Source organism: Crocuta crocuta, unplaced genomic scaffold (assembly GCF_008692635.1).
Source record: "Crocuta crocuta isolate KB4526 unplaced genomic scaffold, BGI_CrCroc_1.0 scaffold75, whole genome shotgun sequence".
In the NCBI taxonomy this organism is placed as follows: Eukaryota; Metazoa; Chordata; class Mammalia; order Carnivora; family Hyaenidae; genus Crocuta; species Crocuta crocuta.
In genome coordinates, this window is record NW_027530350.1 from 802,181 (window position 1) to 816,910 (window position 14,730).

General features: G+C 36.1%; 1 protein-coding gene across 1 annotated transcript in view; it reads left to right on the forward strand.

The window, feature by feature from the left end:
• Window positions 1-14,730, forward strand: part of VWA8 (von Willebrand factor A domain containing 8) — a 357,898-nt gene that overhangs the window by 181,366 nt on the left and 161,802 nt on the right. The window contains exon 23 of the mRNA XM_077765686.1: window positions 12,422-12,497. Coding sequence (XP_077621812.1) covers window positions 12,422-12,497 — 76 coding nt within the window. The remainder of the gene's footprint in view (window positions 1-12,421; window positions 12,498-14,730) is intronic.

Below are 14,730 nucleotides of genomic sequence, written 5' to 3' on the forward strand. Positions count from 1 at the left end.
ACCATTTATTATAAAACTGGGCTAAAATCAAATGGAAGTCTCACATTTTTAAAAGAAAGCATGAGTTTGGGTAACTTCTTTGAGCCCACATTTTATCAGAGAGTTATAAGGATTAAATGACATATGTCACATGTAACGAGGACAGTGCCTGGTATGTGGTAGCGAGCCAGTTAAAATTAAACCTCCTCTCTACAAGGCTGTATCATCTTCTATCCATATATAGGTGAGAGCCACATCTTCTGCCCCTTCTTCTATTCTTAGCTTTAGATCTGCATTTTTCTTTTAAAAATATCCACATAAGTATCTCTGGGCATTTCAAATCCAAACTATCCATCTCTTCATATCAACTCTTCTTTTTCAATGTTCTCCAGCCTCCTATCTATACCTGGTTCATGGCAGGTATTGGTAAAGCACTGTTAATTATGTAATTGGTAAAGGAAAGGATGGATGTTTCTTCTCCACACTTACGGAACCCTGTATCCAGTCACCTAGCCTGTAAGCCCTATACCTTTTCTCTTTCCCTACCCTTCATCTTGACAGTGAATCATTACAAAGTCATGTCTTCATTTTTTAAGGTCTTCTAAATATCTTCCTCTTTTCCTTTCCCACAGCCACTGGCCATGCCCAAACTATTACATTTGGATATATTCCTGCACTCCAGAATTGTAACCAAATCCTTTCAATTCCATCCTTCTAATAGACAGGGTATCTCCTTCCCTTCTTTTCTGCGCCATAATTCCGTTTCTCTTCTCTTGCCTGATTATTGTAGTAGTCTCCTGGCTAAGAACTCAGCCTCTAGTCTATCTTTCTCATGCTTCCTGTTGTTCCACCCAATTAAATTGATCATTTATTGTCCTGCTCAGAACCCTCTAAAGGCTCCTATTGCCAATGGCATCCAGTCTATACTCCTTAGTATGAGCCCCATCTGCTTCACTGGTCGACTTCCACCCTTTCTCTCCCATATGCTTATTCTTAAGCCACATGAACTGTTTATGATTCCCGAGTACCACATGCAGCTCTTACAGCCTGGAGTGCCGTTTTGCATCAACTCTGCCTAGAAAAGTCTTACTTAACCCACTTTTAACTAAGCTAGCTCTCGCATAATGGACAGTGGTTTAAAAGATTCTTGAAAAAGAACTCCGGTTTGAAAATAGTATTAATAATATAAGCATAAATGAAATGAAATCAACAGAATATTATGTAAGTAAAACCATCAGATGGTGCATCTGATTTGATTGAATAGAGAAAAGACTCTGGATTAAGGTTACAGAGAACACCACACATGAATAGTATTCTCTTCATAATGATTCAAAATAAAGCACTGCTGCAAAGAAGTTGAAAGTAGACTTGCACGAAGTGCTACAGTATGGCACCAGCTTGATACCGCATTTAAAACTTTTAACTTTTAAGACTTTTAAAATAAAGCCATGGGGCACACGGATGACTCAGTCACTTAAACATCCCACTCTTGGTTTTGGTTCAGGTCATGATCTTGCAGTTTGTGAGTTCAGGCCCTATGTCGGGCTCCATGCTGACATTGCAGAGCCTGCTTGGGACTCTCTCTCTCTCCCTTTCTCTGTGTCCCTTCCCTACTCTCTCTGTCTCTCTCTCAAAAGTAGATAAATAAACTTTAAGTAAAAAAAATAAAAATAAAGCCAGAATTATTACAATATTTTGTAATGAGGTAGGAACTAAATCTTTTTCACTACAGTGTCACTTGTAATCTTACAGTAAAGTATTTCAAAGATCTGTCATACCTACACATTTGTCTTTTACAAAGTCAAGAGGTCACAATTTGTTGATGTGTGTTAAATGACTGTCATAAAGATGCCTCATAAAAAATATTTAAAAAAATTTTTTTAGTTTAATTTTGTCCTTCAAGGTAAAGGTCATGCTCTAGCAGTAAAGTAGAAGAGAATTTTAAAACATCTCTGGAGAGAGCTTTTTTAAATCAGATGCTTATAAGTGGTTCAATCGGTNAATAATGTGTCACTCTGTGATATCGTAATATAATAAGAAAAATATATTTGGTCTTCATTCCCATTCCTGGCACAAGAGCTTCTAAAAACCCCTGTAATTTCCTGAGAGAGAGGGTGTTTTTCTGTTATGACACTGATCTTCTTTCCCAGTTCTAAACCCCTTGTAATGAGTGAGATGAGTCTTTTTGTATGCAAATACGGTAGCTCTTGGGGCCCTGGATAGCTTCAGACTAGGAGGCTGAGGAAACCAGGTGGTTAGAGGATTGGAACTTTCAGCCCCGCCCCCTAGTGCTGGGGAGAAGAAAGGAGGGGTACTGAAGATTAAGTTAATTGCCAGTGGCTGGTGACTTGATCAATTGTGCCCACTTAATGGAACCTCTATAAAAATCCCAAACAGTGGGGTTTGGAGAGCTTCTGGGTTAGTGAATACATTGAAGTCCTGGGAGGGTGGTGTGCCCAGAAAGGACATGGAAACTGTGCACATTCTCCCTGACCCCATAACTTGCCCTGTAGCTCTTATATTTGGCTGTGCTGATGTTATATCCTTTATAATAAATCAGGAGTAGTAAGTAAAGTGCCTTCCTGAGTTCTGTGAGCTGTTCTAGCAAATTATGGAACCTGAATCAGACCTGGTCTGTCAAAAATATAGGAGACCTGAGACTGGCAATTGGTGTGTAAAGTGGGGGCAGTCTTGTGAAACTGAGCCCTTAACCAGTGGGGTCTGTGCTAGCCCCACCATGTAGTTAGTGTCAGAATTGAATTACCTTGTAAACACCCAGCTGGTGTAAGCAGAAACTTGGAAGTTGTCAGGTCTGGAAAACCCACACATTTGGTGTCAGAGTGTTGAAATGTAAAAATAGATCATAGAGTCCTAAAAGGTCCCCTCTATGTGCTAAAACAATTTGAAATGCAATTTCCTAACATGATTAAAAACCTTATAAATGAAGATTTTTGATGAGTTTTGAACCCATGTATTCAAAATATAAAATGCAGCACTGATTTGTTTGCCAAACCACTGATAGACATCAAGAAGGATGGAAATTCCCAAGCCTAATGGTAATTAAATCCTTTGTCTGTTTGATAAATGAGAGTGAAAAGTGCACGCTGTGCTATAGGGGTGCAGTCAGTGCTGCATTTCTATTTGAATCTACATGTCTTTGTGAGCTCTTTTTCACCTATAATAACCTTTAAAACAGGTATCGAAATAAACTGAACTTAGGACTAGACTTTTAAATCACATAAAGAGTAAAATATATCAATCACATTGTTCTCCCAAAAGTATCCTTTAATTTTTAATAAGAATGAAAGTTTTTTGTATTATTAATGAATAAAATCTAAGAGCATTTTTTAGGTATTGTTTTTTATCATTATCTTAGGATTTGTTTTTTTTTTATATTTTACAGTGTATCTTCTCAGAAAAAAACTTTGATTGATAGTATATTTAGAGCTACTGACCTAGAACAGTCTCTGCTATTGTACGTGTCATTCTTTATCACAATTACATGTTCCCACCTCTGTCTCCCCTGCTGATCAGTGAGCTCTCCCTACGGGCAAGTTTAGGTCTTTGAACTGCCTCCTTCCAGCATGATGTCTGGAACATGGTGGGTGTTTGATAAACATTTGTTAAACAAATGAATAAATACAATGTCTCTTCCTTCCCATCCATCTTTGAGACATCCACTTAGAGAGTCCTCTCTCTGAAATGAACAGGTGATTGGTCCTTCATTTCCATGAAATGAAAATCAGCCTCTTGAGCATGATATTTAAAAAAACTGTACACAGGACACCTGGTTGGCTCAGTCAGTTAAGTGTCCTACTTCAGCTCAGGTCATGATCTTACAGTTCGTGGGTTCGATCCCCGCTTTGGGCTCAGTGCTGACAACAAGCTCAGAGCCTGGAGCCTGTCTTCAGATTCTGTGTCTCCCTCTCTCTCTGACCTTCCCCTGCTCATGCCCTCTCTCTCTCTCTCTCTCTCTCTCTCACACACACACACACACAAATAAACATTAAAAATTTTAAAAAAAGAAAACTGTACACTCTGGCTAACCTCACCTGGCCAACTCTACTCCCTTTTGGGCAACTATATTCTAGACCTACTCACGTTCCCCCAAATTATTCCTGTATCTCGAACTTCTACATGTTTGTCTGTTCCTGTCTGGAAGCATTTTCTACCCATACCTACCAGTTAAATCATATTTAAACATCAAGACTCTGTTCTCTTTAGTCAGAATTAATTGCCTTCTCCTCTGTGTTCTCACTGAACTTTGACTTAATTTCTGTTATTGCCCTTATCACCTTCTGACATGGATTATATTTGTTTTATATCTATCTCTCTGTCATGTGTGCTTCTTGACAACAGAATCTCTGATCTTTTATAATCATCATACTCTGCCTTACACATTGGAAATATGTAGTATTTGTTTAATACATTCATGCATTCAGTCATTCTTGGAGCAAACATTGATTGCATGCCTAGGAGGTGTGAGATGTGATAGGCACTGGAAATATGGGTGATACCCACTTGTGTGTAGATGGTATGCTTTGTCCTCACAGTCAAGGACAGACATATGAACAACTAAAACATTTCTTAAGTATAAAGTACTTTTGAGCAGTTAGTTCAACTGGAAGGATATAAGTGAGAAACAAGTTACTGCTCATTTATTTAAATTTGGATTCAAGAAATATGATAGATACCAAAAGAGCAAAAGTGGCCAGAGGCAGAACTTTCTCTGCAGTCTCCACTGTCTTCAGCTCAACCCCATTTCATACTCCTTGTTGGCTCAGCTCCTTGTCTTCCTACTGGTGACTGAAACATTTTTATATTGAAACACCTGGGTATGTTATAGAATAGCATTCAAAATCCCCAACAAATTTTAAGATAAAACATAAGATGGCAAAGAAATGTGCTTAGAGCTCTGCTCCAGTCCTTTGACCTCTAAGTCCTTAGAGGTATTTGTTCCTTCTCTGCCATTAAAATAATATTGGAAAATGCCTGTGACTGAAATGAATGAACTCTTTAACTTTTGCTTCTGAAAGCAATATATCTTGTTTTCTTATGATACAGTAGTGTCTTCCTTTAAGAAAATGGATCATAAAAACTTAATAAAATAGGGGCATTACAGAAAACTTAAACATGGATTTCCTTGAAGAGTTCTTCAACTATAATGCTCATTTACATACTATTTTCTATTTGACTAGAGTAGTTGAAGTGTGATAAATTTAACACTGAGCATTGTGAGTTTCTTCAAGTTGATGAACAGTCAGAAATGAGGATAAAGATAATTCACAATTATAATATACCAAATAACACTGTGATATATACAAAATGCAACTTACATAGTGAATTTTAGGCAGTAAGTATTACGTGGAAAATGTATTTAGTGTTATTAACCGTGAGAGATGGCTGAGCCAGCCTCACTGAGAGCTGGTGGATTTAAGTCTTCTGATGGACTTCCTTAGCAGCAGGCTGTTTCTCATTTGTCTTAACCATCAAAAATAGGTATTTCAGGGGCACCTGGGTGGGTCAGTTGGTGAGGTGTCCAATTCTTGATTTCAGCTCAGGTCATGATCTCAGGGTCCTGAGATCGAGCCCCACATGGGGTTCCACACTGAGTGTGGAGCCTGATTAAGATTTTCTCTCTCTCCCTCAGCCCCCACCGCTCTCTCTTGCTCTCAAAAAAAAATATTTGGTATTTCAATTTTATTTTGAATTGCCTCTGGTAAAACATCTTTCAATATTTAATCTCATGCAAGATCTATTTCCTAGTGTACCACAGATAGTATATTATTAGTATGGTGAGCTAGGTTCCCTTAAGTATATTATGAGTTTCAGCTCATCAAGGGAAGGAATTTCTACCTGTTTTGTTCACAGATACTTCAACATCCAAAGCAATGCCCATTAGTAAATGCCAAATACACATTTGTTGAATAAAAGAATAGGTAATATCCTAACATGAAAAGGTATTCATTTATTAATTTTTTACTCTATCATGATTTTATGTTGTGACCCAATTAATGAGACTTTTAAAAACTATAAATTACTCATGCTTGTATTTTCTGGTAAAACTTTACCCGGTAGACACAGTATTCCCCGGCCTCACATTCTGGTTTCATCTGTGTGTACATCTTTGCCCACTCATTCAGTTTTGCATTTTGATCTGCATTTTGTTCTTCTATTCCTTTTTTTAGAACTGATTAGAAAATGCATTGTTTAATATCAGGGGAAAAGGGTAATAAAGGACCTGCATACTGTTTTTCTTTTGGGGGCTGGAAAAGAGAAAATGAAGTTCCCACGAAGAAATTAGGTCATTGTGAGTCCCTACAATTTACCAAGCCAGAAAGCTAGCTTTCAAAGTAAAGACAAAAGATGCAGTTTTTAAAGATATCATTTTAGTAGATTTATTTTTAGAGACTAGACAGCTCAAAACTTTCAGATTTTGTTAAAAGATTTGATTATCATCATGGTTTTGAATATTGGAGGAATTTCTTTTTAAATAAGTGTTAATATAGTGCTCGGAGATGTGGGGAGGAAAGTAGATTTTGAAAACTCAGCATATTTTGAAATGTTTAGCTCCCATCAGATGACTCCTTTGCTGTGGCTATTTTCTACCTGCTGTTCCCAGTAAGAAGCTACCCCCGAAGAGCACAGTGTTGCATCACAGTAGACTTCCTTCCATAAATACCATCCCCCTAATGTCTTCCTTTCTTTTATGGTTTGTTAGGATTTTTTGCATCTGGACACATTAGTGATGAGTGATTGACTGCTAAATAAACTATTTGTCCTCCAAAACAGCTATTTTAAGAGCTGGAGTCTTTTCAGTCACTTTGGCAGAAATAATATTTTGCTTATCTTGTTAAAAGGACTTTTCCCTCAAAGCATTCAAAGCACATCTAATAATAATATTCTTTCTCTCTCCACTTTATCTTCCTTGCTTTTTACTCTACTCTGCTCCCTCATTTATTCTCTTTTAATTCCCTCTTTAGACATTGAGTAATCTTGAGCTTCAAGAGGTGAAGTGTTTGACCAACGTCTAAATCTGGACTCAGAGTTAGGCCAGTGCTGGTTTTTAACAAACACTGCAGTCATCACGGCTAATTTGTGTCTTCCTTTTTTCGTACTGTACGGTAACACTGCTTCTCTCAGTGGCCGTTTCTGTTTGAGCGCCTTGAGAAGTTTCTCTTCCAACGTGACAGAAATATATTTGCCTTTTACAGGCAAGAGTAGGAAAGTGGTGTGTTGCTATTCAAGGGAAAGAGCCCAGAATGCTTGTAAAGATTGTTTACATCTTAAGTTTGTTTGCATCAGCAATGTCTAAGTAGCACTCTCTGTTTTATTGGTGAAAATGATTATCAGTGTCCCTTACCTTTGTTTCATTGATTCGTTGTCTGTGGACATCATATTCCTGATGATGCCATGAACTCTTTTTCACTTGACAATATCTTTCAGCAGCATTACTTCTCAATGGGTAATGTTATGCTTATCTCTTACTGGCAAAAATTACTATTTACTCTATTTTCAAGACCTTCTCTCATTTAAAAATATTCAGCAAGTGTTTGTTAAGTGCCTCCCAAGAGCCATGTTCCCACTTTCCTTTTCCATGTTTGACTTCTATTAATGAGTAGTCTATTCCTACAGCCAATTTTATGTAATGAACTATAAAGTTAGAGATGATTTTTGTTAGCTATTTGAAACTCTTATGTGTCATCTTTCTTCTTTTACTCTTATGTTTAACTACTGTTCTTTTTCTAAAAGAAAACTAACCATAAGCCAATTTAAACACAACCTACTAAAATATCATTTTAAAAATAAACATCACTATTTTGAGATCACTTGTTCTTCAGTAAATTAGCAGCTATTAGCTTAATGTACCTTTACAAGCAACATTTCAAGAACGGATTGTGCTTGCTCTCCAGAGGCCAATTTTCTTTCCTTATTTTGACAAAAACCTAGTCTTCATACAACCTAATTATTTTTATTGCATGTAGAATGATTTTAAATTATGAATAAAACATTAATAACTCTATTTAAAAAAAGCTTTAAAATCACAGAGTTAAGGGGCCCTTGGATGACTCAGTCAATTAAGTGTCCAACTTTGGCTCAGATCATGATCTCATGGTTTGTAGGTTCAAGTTCTGTGTTGGGCTCTGTGCTGACAGCTCAGAGCCTGCAGCCTGCTTCAGATTCTTTGTCTCCCTCTCTCTCTGCACCCCTACCCACCTCACACTCTGTCTCCCTCTCAAAAATAAGCAATTAAAACAGAAGGACAAATATCATATGTTTGCACGTATAGGAGGATTAGGAGGAACTTGACGGAGGAACAAGGGGGAGAAGAAGGGCGGAAATGGTGGGGGAAAGGGAGAGAAGGAAACCATGAGAGACTCTTGAATGCTGACAAAAACTGAGGACTGATGGATTTGGGGGGAGGGGGGGATGGGCATGGAGGAGGACACTTGTGGGGATGAGCACTGAGTGTTATGTGGAAACTAATTTGACAATAAACTATTAAAAAAAAAAATAAGCAATTAAAAATATTTTTAATTGTTTTGATAAATAAACATTAAATAAATATTTTTTAAATCACAAAGTTAAAAAAAGAATAGAGTTTAGCACCATATTTCTTTCAGTAGCCCCTTTATCTACACAGGCTTTAACTGATAGACAGCTTTAGTTTGCAAGATAGTGAGAAGTGAGAACATTCATATCAGCAATTAGCTGAACATTCTAATTAATTCAAGCATTACAGATAATAGTTATATACTGGGAAACCATTTTTTAAATTAAACCTTGGACTAAAGAAATGTGATTTAGGTGTGTTTTAAATTTCCTTATCTTCCATATTATTGAAATTACTGAATCTATTTAAACTTTTATAAGCTTATATTTCAGAACTGTTCTTGAGAGGAACAAATTGTAATAGAATTGAAATTGTAGCAAATAAAATATTCTCTTAGGGTTATTGCATATTTGTGTGGAGAACTAATATCTTTTGATCCAAGATACTCCTAAATACAGAGCAATGATTTTAAACAACTTTTCAGAAAAAATTATTATATTGGCTTTAAGAGTCAATTCATAAACTACTTGTGACAATAATGGTTTCCTTATCACTTAACTAAGTTGAAATTTATGATATTGTAAGATACCTTGAAAAACAAGCTTTTCTCTTTGTTGTATTAAGTACTATGCAAAGATACTAGGTTATTTTCCACTCTTACATCACCAGTGAAACTTAACTAACATATAAGCCAACCCATTTTTTAATAGCATACTATTTTACTAACCTCTGCTTTTCCTTTCATGTATAAGATGAAAAATCAATAAAAAGAATAGAACAAAACCACTTTTTTTCCTATAAATTCCTCTTCCTCACAGACTACTCCACTGAAAGCCATGATTTCCATTTGTATTTACTCTCATTTGTAATCCCTTCTAGAAATTATCTGATTTGTGCATGTTCCATCAAACCTTTGGTTTTTATTTCCAGCACAAAAGTCTTTTGATAAATCTAATTTAGCAAGTTGCATCCTATCAGAATTCAAGTGTTATAGAACAATTTCGTTTGCCTTTTTAAAATTGGAATTCAGCTTGAATTTCCTTCCCACTGACAATGTTACAAGAGTTCCTTTTTCCATTTTGGTGCTGGAAGGTGTCATTTTGTTGCCCATTAAATATGTGACAAGTGAAGTGAGAAATTCATTATATAGCTATAAAAATCTTTGTGAAGACATCTCATTCTCTTCCCCACCCATCCCCCTTCTGTATTGCTAGGATATTAACAGCAAATTTAAGTGGAATTAGTTTGAACTGTGTTCTTATTTGTTTAAAACTCTAAAAATTAACTTTTTAGCAGAAGATAGCACAAAGTATGTCCTACAGAAAACTTATAAGACCCAGGAATTCAGAAAATGGATATATGACTAGGTACTATTACATTGCATGGGAAACATTGTATTCATACTAAAAGTTGATAAGCACCAATAAATTGTCACAATATGTTTTGTTTTCAATTTTCTTAACATCCTTAAGGCTTTATTTCAAACACATTTTAATGTGAATTTTGGCTTACATAAAAAATAGTAACAGATTCTTTGTAAAGTGTAGTGCTTAGGCTATAGGAAGCAGTACATCAGAGGACAGGCATCAGACCCATGAGAGCCAGAATCATTGGGGTGGGAGCTTAGAAATAGAGGCCAAGAAGGCCAATAGGCCAGACCTTCAGGGAATTAACTCAAAAAGCTAATTGCCGTTTAGTCAAATTAGAGGGAGAAGCCTTTCCAGCTAGGTGCAGATAAGTTAGATAGTCTAGAAATTGTAAATGTCAATAATTATATTGCCAACAAACCTGCTCAAGCCCTGGTACGTGAGGACACTGATGGAGGAGTTACTCACTACAATAAGTCTAAATTCAACTCAGTTGGAGTTCATGATGAGTGTAAACCATGTCCTCCATATTCCTGTGACTAATCAATTGCAAGTATACTTCCTGATATGACTGTACTTTCTAATACACGTTTATAAATTAATAAAAAAGATCTCTTATATCTAGAAGAGTCAGCCTTAATCTAACCCAACATTTCCCGAAGTGGATTCGTAGCTCCAGATTCTCTGTTAAAAAGAAAGACATGGCGGGGTGGGGGGTGGATCTCTGGTCCGATAAATTTGGAAATCCACATACTATATGTTGTGCTATAAGCCACAGTGTTGATTTTTAACTTTAGCGTTTTTGTCATTTTATTCATGCATTCATTTGTTCAGTGAATATTTATTAAAATCATTCTATGTGCCAGACATCCATTAGATGCTGGGAACTGGATGAGGGACAGATAGATATGGTCTACATTCTTAAACCTTATAGTCTGTGTAGAAAGATATTAAAATAAGTAATTACAATATAGTGTGTTAAGGGTTGAAATAGGAGAGATCCAGGGCTCAAAGGGAACATGCAGTAGGGTCACCTAACCTGGTCTTTTTTAAAGGGCCATGGTGGGGATTTCTATGAAACACCATATACACTAAAGAACTGAAGATCGGGTAGAAGTTACACAGGCAAGAACTTTCAGTCACAACAGCAGCAATAATGATAAGAAACTGGTAAAGCTGATATATAGTTACACTCTTTCCATCTGCCATATGCTGTGCTAGGTACTTTCCAGGTGTTCTGTCATCGATCCTCCTGGGTAGATTTTATTACTTACCCAAGATCAGGTGGCTAACAAGTGACAAGAACTAGAATTTGAATCCTGATTGGTCTGACTCCGGTGTCTTCTTTCCACTGCCCCACAACTGCCTCTCAAGGGAATTCACTAATTTTGATTAAGTTTGTTTTGCTACAGCAAAAACCTACTTGAAAGATATATTAAGTTTGCTTTTTTGTAATTGCCATATAGTATTTTTAGTTTTTAAAATAAATACACATTTTATAATTTTAATAGATTGTGATAAATGCTAGCATTTGGGGAGAAGTTTCAGAGCATATAATAGCTTTAAGGTCTGAGGTTCACATTCCAAGTATGGTCTCACACATAGTAGGTACTCAAAAGAACACAAGTATAACTCCACATATTACTTGATAAGTGATAGATTAGTTTGAAAAGGCAACTTTGGATTCTTATAAAGAAGAAGGCTACTCACATTTTTAAAGTAATTTAATTCTTTATGTGACATGATCAAGATGGCCATAGGATTTTTTATTTTAAAGAGAGCATATATATAGAAGATGAAGATATAGAATTGATCCCCTTAAACATGTCTGGACCTACCCATCACCTGCAGCTTATGTACACATTTTTGGCAAAAATAATTCATATATGAACTTCATATCTCATCATGTGAGGAAGTATATAACATCAAGAGAGCTCACTATTAATAATCTAGATACCCTGATCTAAAGGAAGGTCTGGCACATACTACCAAACAGATTTAAGAAAATGGAATGGATTGTCTTTAATCCTTGCAGAAATGTTCAAAAGCCTATGGTTGCTGGACAGAGGGAAGACAGTCTGGCTTTTGCACATGCTGATGGCACATTGAGGCAGAATGTGTAATTCACAGTCTTGCCTTAATTGGTCATGTCAGGATGCCAGTCATCACCAAACTCATGATCAAAATTCCTTTCAAATAAAATGAATATTATTTCTCTAGTGCATTTTTTTTTAATTTATCCTTTTCACCCTCACAAGGTGATTTTGAGGAATGAAGTCACAAAGGAAATTACTAGAAAGAAAAGGAGAAGTAAAGAACCTGGATAATCTGTAAACCTGGATTAATTTCCAAACCCTTGTAATTCATATTTACATCCACAAAATACTGTTGCTGAATGGAATTTCATTTGTTACTATTCATTTTGAGAAAAGTGGGTGATGAACAAAAGTCCCTTTGCTATATTTTTATTCATGCCTGTTTATTTTCTTACTAACTATGAAATGTTTTGGTTTAACTTTAGGGACACCACAGTACAAACCCTTACTCTTCAGCCTTCTGTTAAAGATGGACTGATTGTGTATGAAGACTCACCTTTGGTGAGTAATCCAACTATATGAGTATTCTCAACTATATTTTTCTGAATGATAGTTGTACAAATCTGAATGATTTGTAAATCTCCCATGGATTCCAAAAGATTTCAGTCTTAACTGGAAAGCACTCATTCATATGTCATTTAGGGAGTGGATATTTAAATGCAAACGATTGAGAAAATAAAATGTTTTCTTATTCTGTTCTTTTCTCTTCCAGGTGACTTAGGGAATGATAGAAATCCTCCAATGATTTCCTTATCATTCCAGAATCAAAGAAAAAAAAATTTGCTATTTTCAAAAATGTAGAGTTTAAAATTAGATAATGCTTCTAGAATTTTTAAAAGTGATTTTCATGAATAAAATATTAGCCCAGCGTTTTGGGTAACTGGAACGGCCCAACCTCAGCTTCTCACATAAGACCCAAAGAAATCCTGGCCTGCCAGGCCTGTCCCTCTGTAACTCCTTTGTGTCAAAGGCACAAATATGCCAACATGAGAACCTGTCTGGTCCAGAGGTATTGTAATGATTAAAGTCTTTAGAATCTCCTTCCTGAATTCTCCCAGGTTAGGCCTGACTTTCCCTGAACAGAGATGTGAAGCCTGGGGTTGGATTAGTGTTAGGAAGCTATATGTTTTCTCTCTCTTTTTTAATTCAGTTCATTTTTACACTAAAATTAAAAAGAAAAGCCCCTATCAGTTTTTTTAGAATATGAATAAACTATTTGTGGTAGAGGCAGTCATCTTTTTCTCAGTCTGTATTTTCTTAAAATTATTTGCCAAAACTATATAATGAGGAAAATTTGTTATATGGTTCATTAAAAAATAATCTTCGGGTTTACATTAAATTAATTGAGTATTTCCCCATCTGTCCTCTTAAAATGGTTTTTTTTTTTTAAGTTTACTTATTTTGAAAGAGAGGGATAGAGAGCAGGGGAGGGGCAGAGAGAGGGAGAGAGAGAGAGAATTCTAAGCCGGTTCTGCACTGTCAGCATGGAGCCCAATGCAGGACTCAATCTCACAAACCACGAGATCATGACCTGAGCTGAAATCAAGAACCAGATGTTTAACTGACTGAGCCACCCAGGCGCCCCCTCTTAAAATGTTTTCAAGAGTTTTTCCTAGCTTTAACCTTTCTCTTCATAATGTCACCATTTATTCAAACACCTAAGACCTAGGATTCTTTCTTATTTTTCCTTTCCCTACTTCCCATGTAATCATTTGCCAAGACTATAGATTATACCTCCAAAATACTTCAGATCCGGGCGCCTGGTTGGCTCAATGGGTTAAGCATCCGACTCTTGATCTTACTGCAAGTCATGATCTCATGGTTCATTAGATCGAGCTTGAGATTCTCTCTCTCCCTCTTTCTCTGCCCCTCTCCTGCTTGTGCCCCCATGCGGACTCTCTCTCTCAAAATAAATTTTAAAAACTTAAAAAAAGAAAACTCTTCAGATCAATTTAGTGCCGTTTACTTCCATTTTTCCATGCCTCTTCCCCTAAAATCAGGTCCCCTAAACTACTTTTTTACTAAATTATGGAAATCCCCTTTTAGTCTATTCTGCATATTGCTGCCAGATTAAACATCCTAAAGTGTGGTTCCAGCCTTCATTCGTGTCATGCCAGAACTTGTAAACCTTTATGAATTTATTACTTAATGAGATAAAGTACATATTTCTCGGTCTGGTGATCAAGTTTTTAATGATTTACCCTTTCAGATCCTGTTTTCTTTTTTCTTTCTTACATTTAACCTCTCTTTCAGTCAAGATAGACTACTCATATTCCCTCTGCCCTCAATATACCTCAGGATTTCTTGAGTTTGACCATTGATTCCCTTTATATTGAATACCCACCTCTTAACCGTCCATTCTGATATATTAAAATTCTATACTCCTTTAGAGCCATTACAAATGCAATGTTCTGATATCTTCTCTTGATCGTGATGTCTCAGTCTTTTTAACCCACATGAAACTCTAATTCCTGTATTTTACTTATTTTAAATCTCCGCTAGCTTGGGGTGTGAAATGTGGAATTCACCAACATAGGAATAATTATGATGCTAAAGGGAAATAAAGTGACTAGTGCAAAATTAACAATTTAGTAACTATGTGAAGCTTTTGGAAGTGATCCATAAATTTTGTTTCTAGCTCTGCTACACATTTTTTTCTGTGATAGTGTATCCATAACTTAAATAAAACTAGCTACTATTATAAATCCAAAGCAGTGAGTGACAAAAATTTTAA